The 13,502-nt window shown below is 38.7% G+C and overlaps 1 protein-coding gene across 1 annotated transcript in view; it reads right to left on the reverse strand.

Annotated features, from left to right (window-relative positions):
* Positions 1-13,502, reverse strand: part of CCDC88C (coiled-coil domain containing 88C) — a 94,628-nt gene that overhangs the window by 76,697 nt on the left and 4,429 nt on the right. The window contains exon 3 of the mRNA XM_062494494.1: positions 10,332-10,440. Coding sequence (XP_062350478.1) covers positions 10,332-10,440 — 109 coding nt within the window. The remainder of the gene's footprint in view (positions 1-10,331; positions 10,441-13,502) is intronic.

Genomic DNA, 13,502 nt, shown 5'->3' on the forward strand with positions numbered 1-13,502 from the left:
TGCTAGCAATATGTCAAGAAGAACAAAAACAACTCATGATCTGGCAGACAGTTCTGGTGTCACAATATCCAAGGGTATCAGAGCAAAACTGTTTGAATTCCCTGCTATGCAAGATGCTCAGCACCTCTAGCCCATCAAGCCCATGTCACTTAAAATCAGGTCCTATGCCATACAAAGAGAGGACAACTGCAAGTTAACTGAAATACTCTAGGAAACAAAAGACCAAACTGCAGCTGCATCTAAGGGAAGACAAGTCTTCAAGCAACAATAAATTATTTGAAATCTGAATCCCTCAACTGCACAGAATTTGGACCTAGCAACTTATAAAAAGAGAATGGGCTAAGTGAAAAAAGGGGGATGAAAATCACCTCTCCAAGATTTTGGCTCAGACTACAAAGGAAATGCCCACTGGAAGAAATGTGAGACAGCTCAACCAAGTTTGAGAATTAGAGCACTCTAGTTTAGTTTCTTCTGCATGACTGGAAGCTGGGAGCTAGATTAAGTGCCAGAGCACTGAAGTGTAAGCAAGGCTTCTAATAATGGCAGCTTTTGTGGTCCTCTACTACAGAATCATTCCTTCTGCATGTAAAACTGTAAAGATACATCCACATGCTGTTCAGATAAGTATTTGACACAAATTCTGAAAACAAAGAGAAAGCTTGCAATACTGACACACAGCTTTTGCATATCCAGGAAAACACAGAACACACAGACTAAGGCTTTTCTGGTTTGGTTGTCCGGGGTTTTCTTTCGCTTTTGAAAATGTCACCATTGAAGAAGTGACCTTGAGACACTTATTACCTTAAAGGGGCAACTTGTTGTAGTTGAATTATTGTTTTGCTTTGAAGTAACTACATAGTCTTGAGAGACTCCAACTAAATACAACAGATTACTAGTCAAATTAGAAGGGGGTTAGCTGTAGGGATTTTCTGGTTTGGACTGCAGTTTTTGTTGATTTTTTTGTTCTTGTTGGGTTTTGGTTGGTTGGTTTTGCTTGGAGTTTATAATTTCTGATTTTTATTTAATGCTTGTTTTTTTTTGTTTGTTTTTTTTTTTTTGGGGGGGGTGGTTTAAGTAATGTTTATTCTACATTTAGAGTAACTACTTCTTGGGAGAAGCCGCTTCTTCAGAAACTTTATCCTGACAAATGAGCATTTTAACAGACTTAGTAGTTCTGTCTACAGTATCAAAAAAATGTGAAAGAAATTCACCTCTTTCCAGTTTCTACCAGTTAATGCACTCATGCCTACCTTGGGACCCCAGTCATTTAGGTTTATTGTAACACAGCTGATCCAAAATGAACCAGGCATTAAACTCAGCACCAATCTCCCCTCCTATAACACACACTGCACATCTAACAGGTCTTTCTGTGATACAAATTTAATGTTCCACTCACTTGCAAATACTTTTCCAGTGGATATATTACAGATAGGAGCACCATTAAAAAAAGAAAAAAAAAACCCAAGACACCCAAAACCTCTAAGGGTCCACAGGAAACTTATCTTCTTTTGCTTCTTAAACATAAAGCAAACAACTTAGATGTTTTTGAAGTCAGTTCTTTAATGCAGGATAAATAAAGCAAGTCTTTTAAAGAAAGAGCATCACCTACTGTAGTTTAAAAATATTAATAACCCACTAAACAAATATCTTCCTGCCTGTGAAAATGATTAAACTGAATTCATGCAATACTTTTCCTTAGTGACAAGACAAGCCTTTCCTACCAGGTCCAAAGGAGCAGATGTCTATCACTGTTATTTTCATCACCTAACACACACAAAATTATGCCATTCTAAGTCTAAAAAACAAACATCTAGAAACTTTTAATAATGTTAATTATGAACGAGAACACACAGTGGCAGCTCCACAGAGGCCATTTCTGTCTGCTGAGCAGATTTTTATTTATGCACTTTTACTGGCCATATGATGGCCTAGCAGAATTTAAACACTTAACTCTCCTTCAACTCCATCTCTTAATCATAATGGAAAACAGAGGCACAAGCTCACACAGCTTATTCTAACAGCCCATCTAAACAGCTATTTCAATAAGTCATTCTGCTTATTCAAAGTACAATGTGCACACACTTTAATTTGCTGCTTTATTTGCTCTTTAGACCTTTTTCATTTTATAAATCTTTCTCTTAAAAACCAATAAGTGTGCATGCATGAGGAAGTGATAGCATTTCAATTTCTGTGCATTCATGAGCAGGTACCTTCCTTAATTTCCATTGGTGTAAAGTCCATACAACATGTAAAGTAGGAAATAAATCCTTTCCTGTGAGTTGGCTTCAGCAAAGAAATTAGCACACTAAAACCCCTCCTGTCCCCAGGTTTGTGACTTTCTCAGCAGGGTAAAATCCCATCATCCTTAACCAGGGCAGGTGTCTCCACAACTTTCATGCCCATTTCTTTACCCAAGAGCACTCACGTCTGCCAAAAGTACTGGAGGTCAACAAACTCAAGCACACCTTTACAACACAAACCACAAAAGTTTTCAGAAGCAAATAAAACTCTGCATTAGATCCAAGATCTCCTACACAATTCTGAAACTTGATGCTCCTTCAAAAGGATAGTGAAGCACTGCTCTAAAAGACATGTCAAATACTTGTTTCAAATGAAAATGCACTGTGGGAGAATCGCTGTCAGGTCTAATAAGCCATTAAAAAGAGCAGTGTAAAAAAAGGTGAAAGTTCATTAAAGAGCTTTGTATCAAAAGCTGAACTAGGATGCTGTTGAGCAGAAAGCAAAGGCCAGCTGAGCTACAGGCACAAAGAGACACCTCTGCTTGCTCCACACCACAGGGCCACAGATCACTACCTGGAGCAAGCCTGGACACCAAATCTTGATGTGGAGTCAGAGTTGTGTGAGATCAAGACTATGGATCAAACCCTGCACGTTACAATATAGAATGTGACAATAACACCAATCAAAGTGACACTGGATTAAATAACACTTTTTCAGGCACAACTGCCAATAAAATAAGAATATAAATCACTTTCCTTTATTACCTGCCATTAAAAAGCACAAGCTTTTTTGCTTTAGGAACTGGTATGCAATTAGGGGACTGTTGGCAATCATACTTTATACATTTGTGGAACTAATCTCCTCTCTTTAAAGACTTAATGAAAAGTACTAAATGACATGGAACTTATTAAAGACACAGGCAATAAAGCCATCTTTAGCTTTCATTTTTTATTATCTTTTAGCAAAAAAATAACCTCAAAGTTATTTTCAGCTGTAAGTGGCATGCAGGCTGTTTTCTAACCCACCCAAAATTGGTAGACTCTTCAAAACTTAATTCACCCCTTTGCAAAATTTCAGCTGACAAAAATAGAACATTTGCCCAAAACTGAGCCAGCAGGACTGAACATGGCTGTCTGAATAACAACTTATATCTCAAACCTAATACCCAAATATACATATGTAGTAGAGGACTGAAATACTCTGTGGCTTTAGCATTGGTAATAACAGCAACAGTCAAGGAGATTAACATCAGGTCTTGGCTTTTGTTAAGGAAAGTCACACACACTCTCACATTACTCTCTTTAAAACCATATAAAGGTCGCTAAGGACACCGTGGATTCTTCTGCAGTTCAGACATCCCAAGAATTGCTCTCAGTTAACATGTCAGAGGTTAAGTAAATGATGTTATGTGGGAACCAAACAGCTATTCCATACTGTAAAAATTTACAGGTCACCCCCATCTGCCACTGTATTTTATTTAGGACACTGCTCCTCTCTTTCCTTGGCTCAGTTTCTTTATTTATCTGCACAATATATTTGCACCCCTCTAGCCTATTAAGCAAAACAAAGACAAGACTGCAGACATATGTCAGACTACTCCAACCTTTCTCATATTCTAGCCCCAGGAAAAAAGTTTTTAAAAATCAACCCTTTCTCTTGCATCTGTTTGAGGTCACTATTTCATTGTGTATTAAACACACATAGAGCCACAAGAGAAAAAAAAACCAAAACACAAACATGTCTCTAAAATTACTCCTCCCTTAAACTTCCAGATTGAATTCAATCTATCAGCCAATGTACATCCTAGAATCACAGCCAGTAAACTCAATCAGGTGTCCAACAGCATGCTACTAAGTCACTGGGAGTGGTACCTCTCACCAGCCTGGGAACACTTTGAAAACTGACCTCTGCAGAAACTTATTTCAACTCTGAAGCAGAAATGTTTATTCAGTTCTTCTGGAAATGATCAAGACAATTTTCACTAACAAAGCATCAGACAGTCTGGCTGCTAGTGATGAGTCACCTGGCTGTCTCTTTCCCATTGAAATTCCTGATAACAGGACCTATACAAAATTACCATGATTTTTTATTCTTGTGTTTGTTCCACTGCAGGAGCATTTTCAGCTGAAGAATTAAATCGAAGACTTAACATCACTGGTTCAGCATTTCCCAGAATGGCTGCACCAAGATCAGTCATATTCTTGCCCTGCACCCTGCACTACAGTAAGCAAATGTCTTCACAATTCACTGTGGACAATACCAGTCTTACATGCAACCTTCATGTCACATGATCATGCTCCTGCAGAAGAGAAAACCTAATTCAAAATATTTTTTTCCACTGTAGAACCAAGAAAGCTTCATTAAACTAAGTACTGCATAAATACATATAGACAGTCTGTGCCTGTAGCAAGTTTATACTAACTAGAAGCCAAATGAAGAACAGAAGTGGAAGCAAATACACATCTAATAAGGCTCTACTCCAGGTTGTGCCAGTAGCAGAATCTCAAGTCCTGAAAGGCCCACTGCCTTACTGAAACACAGACCATCCCTACAACAGCACCTTACAAATAACTGTCACAGGAGTTTATTTATTGTAGACTTGTGAAAAACAGGCTTCATGGCTGTTCACTTGTGTTGCTTTGTGCAGCTGTAACTTCAGGCCACAAGAATGTGCACACTACCTCTGGTAGGTGCAACAGTACAATTGCCAATGCAGAAAACTTTGGAGACTCTGAATACAGCCCACTCAACTGTAGAGAACAGGGAGAAAACTGCACTTAAGAGTGCATGAGATCAGCAAAGCATTTGAATTAAAAGGACTTTCTGTTGAAGCTTTGAATACCTCGTTTGTGAGAAAGCTGACACTCTCAGTTAATAATTTGGGAATTTAAAACTCAAGATGAAGAAAGGTTGTCCCTAAGCCAATCTGTTCCTAGGGAACAGGAATCAAAAGCAAGTGGTCACTCAGGTACAGTATAGCTTAACCCATCAAATTGACAAAGGTAGCAAAAGGAAGCTCAGTTTTACCTTATTTCAGTAGGCCACTGGGGGTACAAACTTTCTCCCTAAGAAGAGAAAAATACTTTTTTGACTTCAGGGTGCATGCATTTATGTGCATTTCTAGCATTTTGCTGTTTACTTTGCTAAGGACTAGATTACTAGAAATAGCCTGCCTAGTAGGGAAAGAAGCCAGCTCACACAAGACAACACTGCTACTTCCAGAGCTTTATTTATAGCTTTATAGAGTACAGTTGCCAGTCCCTAAGCTGTGCCCAAATCTGGAGCTCCAAGTTTGAATTCCTCTTTGCAGTTCAGTTAAGTGAACTAAACCTAACTCAGTGCTTCAACTACAGAAGTGGGAGTTGCTTACTGATTTGGAAGCTACTGGCATTGCAAGACCTTTGCTGATCCACAGGGAAAAACAGCATTTGTCTCAGCCTAAAACAAACCTATCTCTATTCCAGAGGTTATAAACAGCCTCAGAAACTCACAGGCAGCTAACATCCTTTAACATACCTGATAAAAACTCTGCTGCTTGTACTTGCTTTACACAAGTGTAGAGTAGCAAAGTAGAAGGAGGACACAAGTCTGAAGAAATATGCCTTAAAAGTAAGACATCCTTGCCTTCCATGATCTCTGGGCCCAGCTAAGTGATTAAGATGGGGACAACAGGACATGTGGCACTATAGTCTCTAAATGTTCAGTGAATTGCTTCCCCTTCACCTACCCACCTCACTTTAATGAGAACATTAAGGGTTTTATGAGTTTCTTACTGAAGTTGCCCATGCCACACAGTCACAACTCTTTCTAGCATCATGTCTCAGTACAACTTTTATTTTTAATTAAGATATATTTGCAACCTTTTAGAAACACAAGGTAATCTGCAAGGTATTTAACAACTACAACTGCAGGAAATAGAGGCAACAAAAATACAGCCATGACCACACTGTAGCATTTCTTCCAACAGCATTTCTCATCCACATACTCCAGATGTGACCATAATACCCACCCAGGCATAGCCAAGGGATGATCACATTTTCTTCTGTCAGCATCGTTTTCCATGTAAATGCAAGGAATTTTTGCTTGAGAGTGCAATATTGTTGGAGTGATTACTGACATTTTTGAAGGTTAGGAAACTAGTTGTTTTCAAAATAGACTCTTTTTAAAACTCCCTTTTATTAACTGGTATGAAAGTGATTTTTAGTTCCTTAGAAAAAACACTAAACCCAAAGATTGAGCAGCGGAAGCACAGTAAAATCAGCTCAAGCTTCCCCTGCCAGCCTGCCTTAGGCTTCTTCCAAAACTCTACAGGTAGGAGCATATTATCCCATCGTTGTAGTTACCAGGTGCTGCTCTTACATGCAATCTTCAAGTAGCAGTACCTACAGGATTTATGTATTCTCCACACCACAGCAAAGGGAAAGGTTAATACCCTTCAGATTTTCTAGCAATCTTGCATCTTCTTTCAGTTTAAAGACAGACAAGCATTGGAATTCAGTCAGAGCAAGAACAGTCACATGATGAGCAAAGAAATTCACACTATGAGCAAAGAAAACTTTCTGCTGTGTTCAGCCTTTTCCAAGATATGGCACCAATTCCAGAAGTTTTATGATCAGCCATTTCTCTAGTGAACCAGTAGTATAACCATTATTAAATGCAATTAATTATATTATCTTGAATGCTCATAAAATACCACATCAAGATGAGTCATATGCTCAGTTTCAAAAGAGGGGCCCTCTCAAGTCAGTAAAACCTGCAAAGGTACAACTGTTGAGAGAATGGGCAATGCCAAGACATTTCATGGTACCACTTGTAACAATTATTACCTAGCCAACAAATAAATTAAAACTACCAAAGTCAGCAGCAAACAGTGTTGTCCTCTGTTTTAAGAGGCTTGACACTGTTTTTCTTAGTAGCTACCAGCAGTCAAGTCTTATGCAGTCAAAAGTTGCAAGATGGCAACTCTTCAGAAAATAGTGAATGAAAAATTCAGTAGAGGTTCTCCAAATAGAAAAAAGGCCTCTTCACTGCACTTACCCCTCCCATATTATGTCTGGTAAAGCACAAACAGGGAATAATCTTTAAAGCCCAAATCAAACCCAAATTCCATCAATAACCTGGCTTGCTCATACTTATCTCCTGCAGAAACCCTCAGCTTATGAGATAAGGAAAGCACCAACACTGTAATACTTGGAATTGTGCTTCTGGATCAGACCTGTTGTTTTCTGAAGTAGCATTGTCTATATTAATGAGAATTTTGCTTTAATGAAGAGATCAGCTATACAGATATACGAGAAATCTGATATTAGATACAGGCAGACCAGACAATTACATGATCTGAAATGTCAAGTACCTTCTGGATAACAGCATTAATTTTAGTAGGCACTTACATCACCTTCCTCAGATACTGTCTACAGTACCATGAATTTATGTCACACTCTTGATTGCCCCTGCCCAGTACAGAGAAAGGCAAGTATGCTTTCATACCTACCAACGTCCTTCAAAAAAAGAATGAGGAAAATGCAGCTTCATTCTAGATGATCTGGTCTACCAAATTCAGCATTATGCTGTAAACTTGATTTTGGCCCATTAAGCAAAGAGGAATGCAAAACATCAAGGCCAATATAGTGTTTTTAGGACCTTTTGTTTCTCTTGAGCAAGCAGAAAATTTATGTTCCTATTGTTTGTCAGGAATTTTCCCCTCACAGTCTGCAAACATGTTTTCAGTCAGTAAGACACTATCCTCACTTTAACTTAAGTTAATGTACTTATACTCCTTCATTAAACAATGCCCAAAACTTCAGCCTATTTAAAAAATTTCTAACATCGAGGAGAGAGGTAGCCTAACAATATTTAATTATTAAGAATATTTAATATATTAAAGCATCTATTTTGTTGCATGTTAAAAAACACCGTAGTAAAACCTACTTAAATCTCACACTAAATGACAAGAAAACCTCCAAACATCTAACAGAGACATGAGTACAGATGCAACATTATACTCCACATCAATCTCACACAGAGCTCAGTTACAGCATAGATGGCCTCAACTACCCCCAGACTATGGAGTTGAAGGCTGCACATACCACATGAAAGGGAATCTCAGATTAGCATCAAGACCTTGTATTTGCCCTGAAGATATGATGGTGTCAAGGAAAAATAAGTTTCTTATATAATGTTATTACCACAAAAAAAAGTTATTTTAAACTCTGTTGTAATTACCTTTTCAGGACCAAATGCAAAGACTGATGAGCTCTCGAGACTGCTTTATTTACATACAGCATATATAGTCCTCAGGCAGCAAGTTTCACAGTATTTAATTTCTGGGCTACAATAGGAACATCTTTGCTACAGCTGCTACTGCAAGCCTTAGCTGCTGTTTCCCATTGAAAATTCTGTGTCTTAACCTATTTTAGTTGTTGCTAGCTTTATTGGATTAGCTCAACAGCTAGGTCAACAAGCAACATAACACATGACTCTGAATCACTTTTTTCCTGACTCTGATCTTGCTCCAAGTACTTTTAAAAGAGGTCAGTATCAGCTTCAAGAAAGAAGAAAAAAATATATAAAAAAAATTTTAAAAAAGCTAATTAATGGAAGTTTCAACATGTGAAGGACCAGACTCTCAGACAGTACATCTTGTGGTTGCAAGGAAAAGGAACAGTCGGACTAGTCTCTCTTGTAGACTCCATATACATTTCAACTACTTACTGAGTTACAGAAACAAACAGCAACAAGACAAAACAAAAAACCAGCCCACTAAACCCAAAACTTCAGCCTCTGGTTATGACCAAATGGAATTTCCCCTTAGAAATCACAAGCCTCAGGAATGACATCACATTGCATTCAGCATCTCCAGATCTTCACAACAGAAACAGATCAGTTATCTTCAGAAATACACTATACCCTCCCCTATATCATCTCAAACCTGAGTTACTTTGTTCTCCTAGCAGGCTGCTGGAACTTGCACAGATGAGTCACACAGCCCATCTGACTTTGTCATTTTCACGAGTGCCTCTGTTTCAAGCTTCCCTAAGCAAGTCCAGGAGCAGAGACGTGGCAATCACATGGAAGAGCAGTAGGCAAGCTTTGGAAGAGAATGGCATGGAAAGGCATTGCTCCTCTTCTGCATTTTGAAGACAAAACAAATACACAGTCTCTTCTCTATATACAGAAAAGATGAAGTGTCCAGGGCAAACACACTGACATTAACTCCTACAATTTAGCTGGCTTGTTCATTATGTTGAGACAGAAGCATTTTAACAATCCTAAGTGGTTTCAGCCTGGTTTATATACTGCACAGCCTTCAAATCTGGCAAAAGATGTGTAGAAGGAAACAGCAGAACAGTTACCTCCTCATTAAGAAGTCCAAGTACACACAACAGTGTGCAACAGAAATTCTATTTAGAGAAACTGAGTTCATGCTATGGCTCTCCAGCAGCAGCAGCCAACATGCTCGTAACTGCAAAAGGCTCAGCAGTCATCACCCTGGTTTTAGGGGAGCACTGTTACAGTAGAGGAAAACTGACAGTTCAAGAATGACACCCAACAAGTGCAATATGAGACTCCAGTCATTCCTGCACTTCTCTCCTAGAGGAGTTCTGAACAAACAACTTTGAACACCAAAGTACAGAGTTTAAGAAGTCTACCTTCAAGCTAAGCAGAGATTTGTTTTTCCCATCAATTTAAGGTTTATATTCTAGTGTTAAGAACATTTATTCTTCAAGATTTTATTTTCCAGTAGCCCCTTTTAAGAAAAGGTTTCCTGTTTTTAAAAAGCCTTGTACCTAGAAACACTACTTCCATTACAGCAAACCCCTTCACATACACAACCCTACCACGAAATAGCCCTTTTAGTACATGCAAGTCCAAATGCAATGAGAGTCTTTGAGGACAGCAACGTAGCAGCCTCTGGCCATGAGGAATAGATGGAGAAGATAACCATACTGTCATTTTCTGAAAGTACTTTTACACAAACACAGTTTCCTCTCCATTTCCTGTAGCAAGCTGCTTTGAGCCCCCAGCCCTTGCACTAGCTAAAACAGTACAGCAATCACCATAGATAAATGAGCAGAGAGCAGAAATCTCACCTGATAATAAGTCTTAATGTTTCTGATCAAGATGGTCAGGTTTTGAACCCGAAGATAGGTATCATTATTTACATGCTTGTTGACACGTTGGTTGGTTGGTCGAGGATCTCTATTAAAAAGGAATAAAATAAAATATTACTAATTAAACTAGTGTTAAGACTTAACACCTCAATAACACATTTAAGTTAATAAATTTAATATACTGACAACTATACAGGGCACATATGCATTAATTCATTATAGAATAAGCTCATTATCTCTGCACATACATTTAAGTTGGAAATATTTCCTGCATGTCACAAAATACCCTACTGTAACCCAGAGAGCACTTCAGGTCAGCTTCCCTTCTTACTCACATTTCCCTGAAAAAAGAGCCTATCTAGTTTGTGCAAGCTAGATCAAAGCAGTCTCTTATAATACGGGGTATTCCTTATTCAAATAAAGGTAAGCCTAGGAAAGACTATCATGCCTTCCTTGGCTTTGGAGTTTTATGACAAGAAGAGGGTATTAATACTTGATCAATGATCACTATAAAAGCTGTAAAGACCAGATGTATTATAAACAGAAGGGGAAAAAAGAATACTGCACTTATTACTCCCATATCATCTAACTAGATGTCTCACATACATGCTACATTTTTGTTTGATTTTTAAAAACTAATCAAAATTGTACCTGAAGTAATTTTATTTCTAAATTAAAAGATAAGATACAAAAAAAAGTTGCAAATAATTTCATACAAATGTACACCTTTGGATCATCTCCATATACTCTAATATGTCGAAAAAAATGAACCCAAAAATCTTTATCTGCCAATAGCACAGATCAAAGTTTTGTGTTTGCCCTCTAATACTGACTCTTATCAGCAGACTCCTTCCTACACAATCCAAACACCTGCCTCCCACAACTCTGCTCCGGCTGTTAATTAAGCCATTCACAGCTCTTCCAGGGCCAATTATTGAACGGAGGCGTTGACAAGAAAATAAAAGAGGAACTGATCCAATATTTGTTTTTAAAATATATCTGCCAATGTTTATATAAGTATGTCAAAGAGTTTTTACTTTTTTTTTAATGCACAACCATTCCAGAGCACCTACTGAGTGAAAGCAGTGCTATGGGAATAAGCATGAAAAACTTCGTAGACAGTCCAGAGATGAGAGAAAACTGCCTTGACAGGAAGTAACATCAGACACAGTATTTTTGTACATGGATTTCAGCAGATGAATAATACTGGCATAAACTAGCAAGACACTACACTGCCCTTCCAGTAGCAAAGGATTTTTGTATATGGATTTATACCACAATAAATTATGAAAGAAATAACAAAGAGAGGCAACAGCAACAAGCTTTTCAAGTAAAATCTGTAAGTAAGCATTCCATATTGCTGCTGCTCAGATACAGAAGTGCAGAAGCCATACTTGTCACAGTTTGACAGGCTGGGTCCTCAGTGAGGGAGAAGCATAAATGACACCTGGTCTAGAGGTCAGACATCACCCTGCCTTCATTACTGAGCAGACACTGAACCTCAAAGGAAGCTGGACACAGCTTTTTTAGGCAAGGCCATGACAACAAAGTGGGAAGCTAAAAGGGAAGAAACATTCAATAAAGAGAAGCTGGACAAACAGAAGGGTCAGCTCACAGCTCTCATTTCCATGTGAAAGCTCACGCAAGCAGAACGCTGCCACACCACTGGCCACTGTCTGGCAGTGCTCCCAAGTTTGTGGCCAGGAATTGACATCTTGGACTGGCTAGCAGTCACTGCTCCACAATCCTTCCCAGAACTGCACAAAATGGGGCAAAAACCCACAAAACACACTGAGCAGCCACAGGAAAGCAGAGGCTATTTCTTCAACAGCTGCAGCAATGGAATTGCAGGACTTGGATGAAGTTTTCAAAGGTACATAATACACAGAACAACTACTTCCTAGACACGATCTGCTCATTTTTTGCACAGTGGAGATTGTGTTACAGGAACATAAGCACAAGTAGGACCAGGCCCTCAGGAGCAATTCCAGAGCTTTTATCCTATCACCTTCGTTAAGGGTAATTGATTGCTCCAAGAGCCCTTAATGCCACTGACCTCAGGGTCCTTATCCTCCAGCCAAGCTGCAGCAGAGCATAGCTCTGGCACTCCTGCCACTTCTCCATCACAAAAAAGTTAAAAGCTTTTCTGAAAATAGAATGTAGCTCAAAAACATGTTTTCTGAACATGTTGTATAACCAGCTTCACACAGCACCCCAGCTTACTTCAGAGGACCTCTGCACAAGATGTGGAAGCACAGCACAGCCTACACTTCAGACTGCCACAGTGCTTATTGCCTTCACAGGAAAATGGAACAACTCCTTCTCAACAAACAAGATCCCATTTCTTCTTTCTGTGCTTAAAGACAACCCTACCCTAAAGAAGGTAAAGCTGTTGGTACCACATTTTGTACATTACAGAACCTGCCTGTATTGTGAAACTTGTTCATCAAGAATTTTACAGAAAGAAACTCTAAGGATCACACTGAAAATTAAAGAGATGTTTTTCTTTTTGCAACACCAACCAAGTAACCCAAGCAAATTCACGTCTGGATGTATTTGAAAAAAAATCCCTGAACACCACCTCAGATGCCTTTTCAGTCCTTTGATGTTTGGTCTTTTCCTTACACAAATATAATGAAAACTACATTTTTTTAAAAAACCACCTACTTCAAAGATCAAAAAAATTATTTAGGTAAGACTGAGAGGGTATGTCTGAGATATGACTTAGGGAAATACTCCACAAACCAGTAAAAACCCACCCAAGCCAAATGAACAGAAAGTCTCAAACCTCACTATATAACCAAACATTTTAAAGAAGCCATATACTTTTTATATGCTCATGAGTCTTCTAGGAACAGAGAAGAAAGGAAGGGTCAAAAGACAGAGACCAAGTGACAAGTTCAGCAGGCGTGGGGGCATCAACACAACTGCATGATGATGCAATTCCTTAAGTCACCGATCCATAAAAATAACTACCAAAAAATACCATTTAAATTTTAAAATTCAAAATGACAATCCCATTCTTACAATTTCTGACAAGCCTTGATAAGCAAGGGGAAAGCCCTCAAGTCAGGCCCAAGGGTTATGAGATGCCAGAGGGAACTGACTGGCCCAGCATCCTGCAGCACTTTACTCTGCAGGCAAGGCACT

This window comes from Cinclus cinclus, chromosome 6 (genome assembly GCF_963662255.1).
Source record: "Cinclus cinclus chromosome 6, bCinCin1.1, whole genome shotgun sequence".
NCBI lineage: Eukaryota > Metazoa > Chordata > Aves > Passeriformes > Cinclidae > Cinclus > Cinclus cinclus.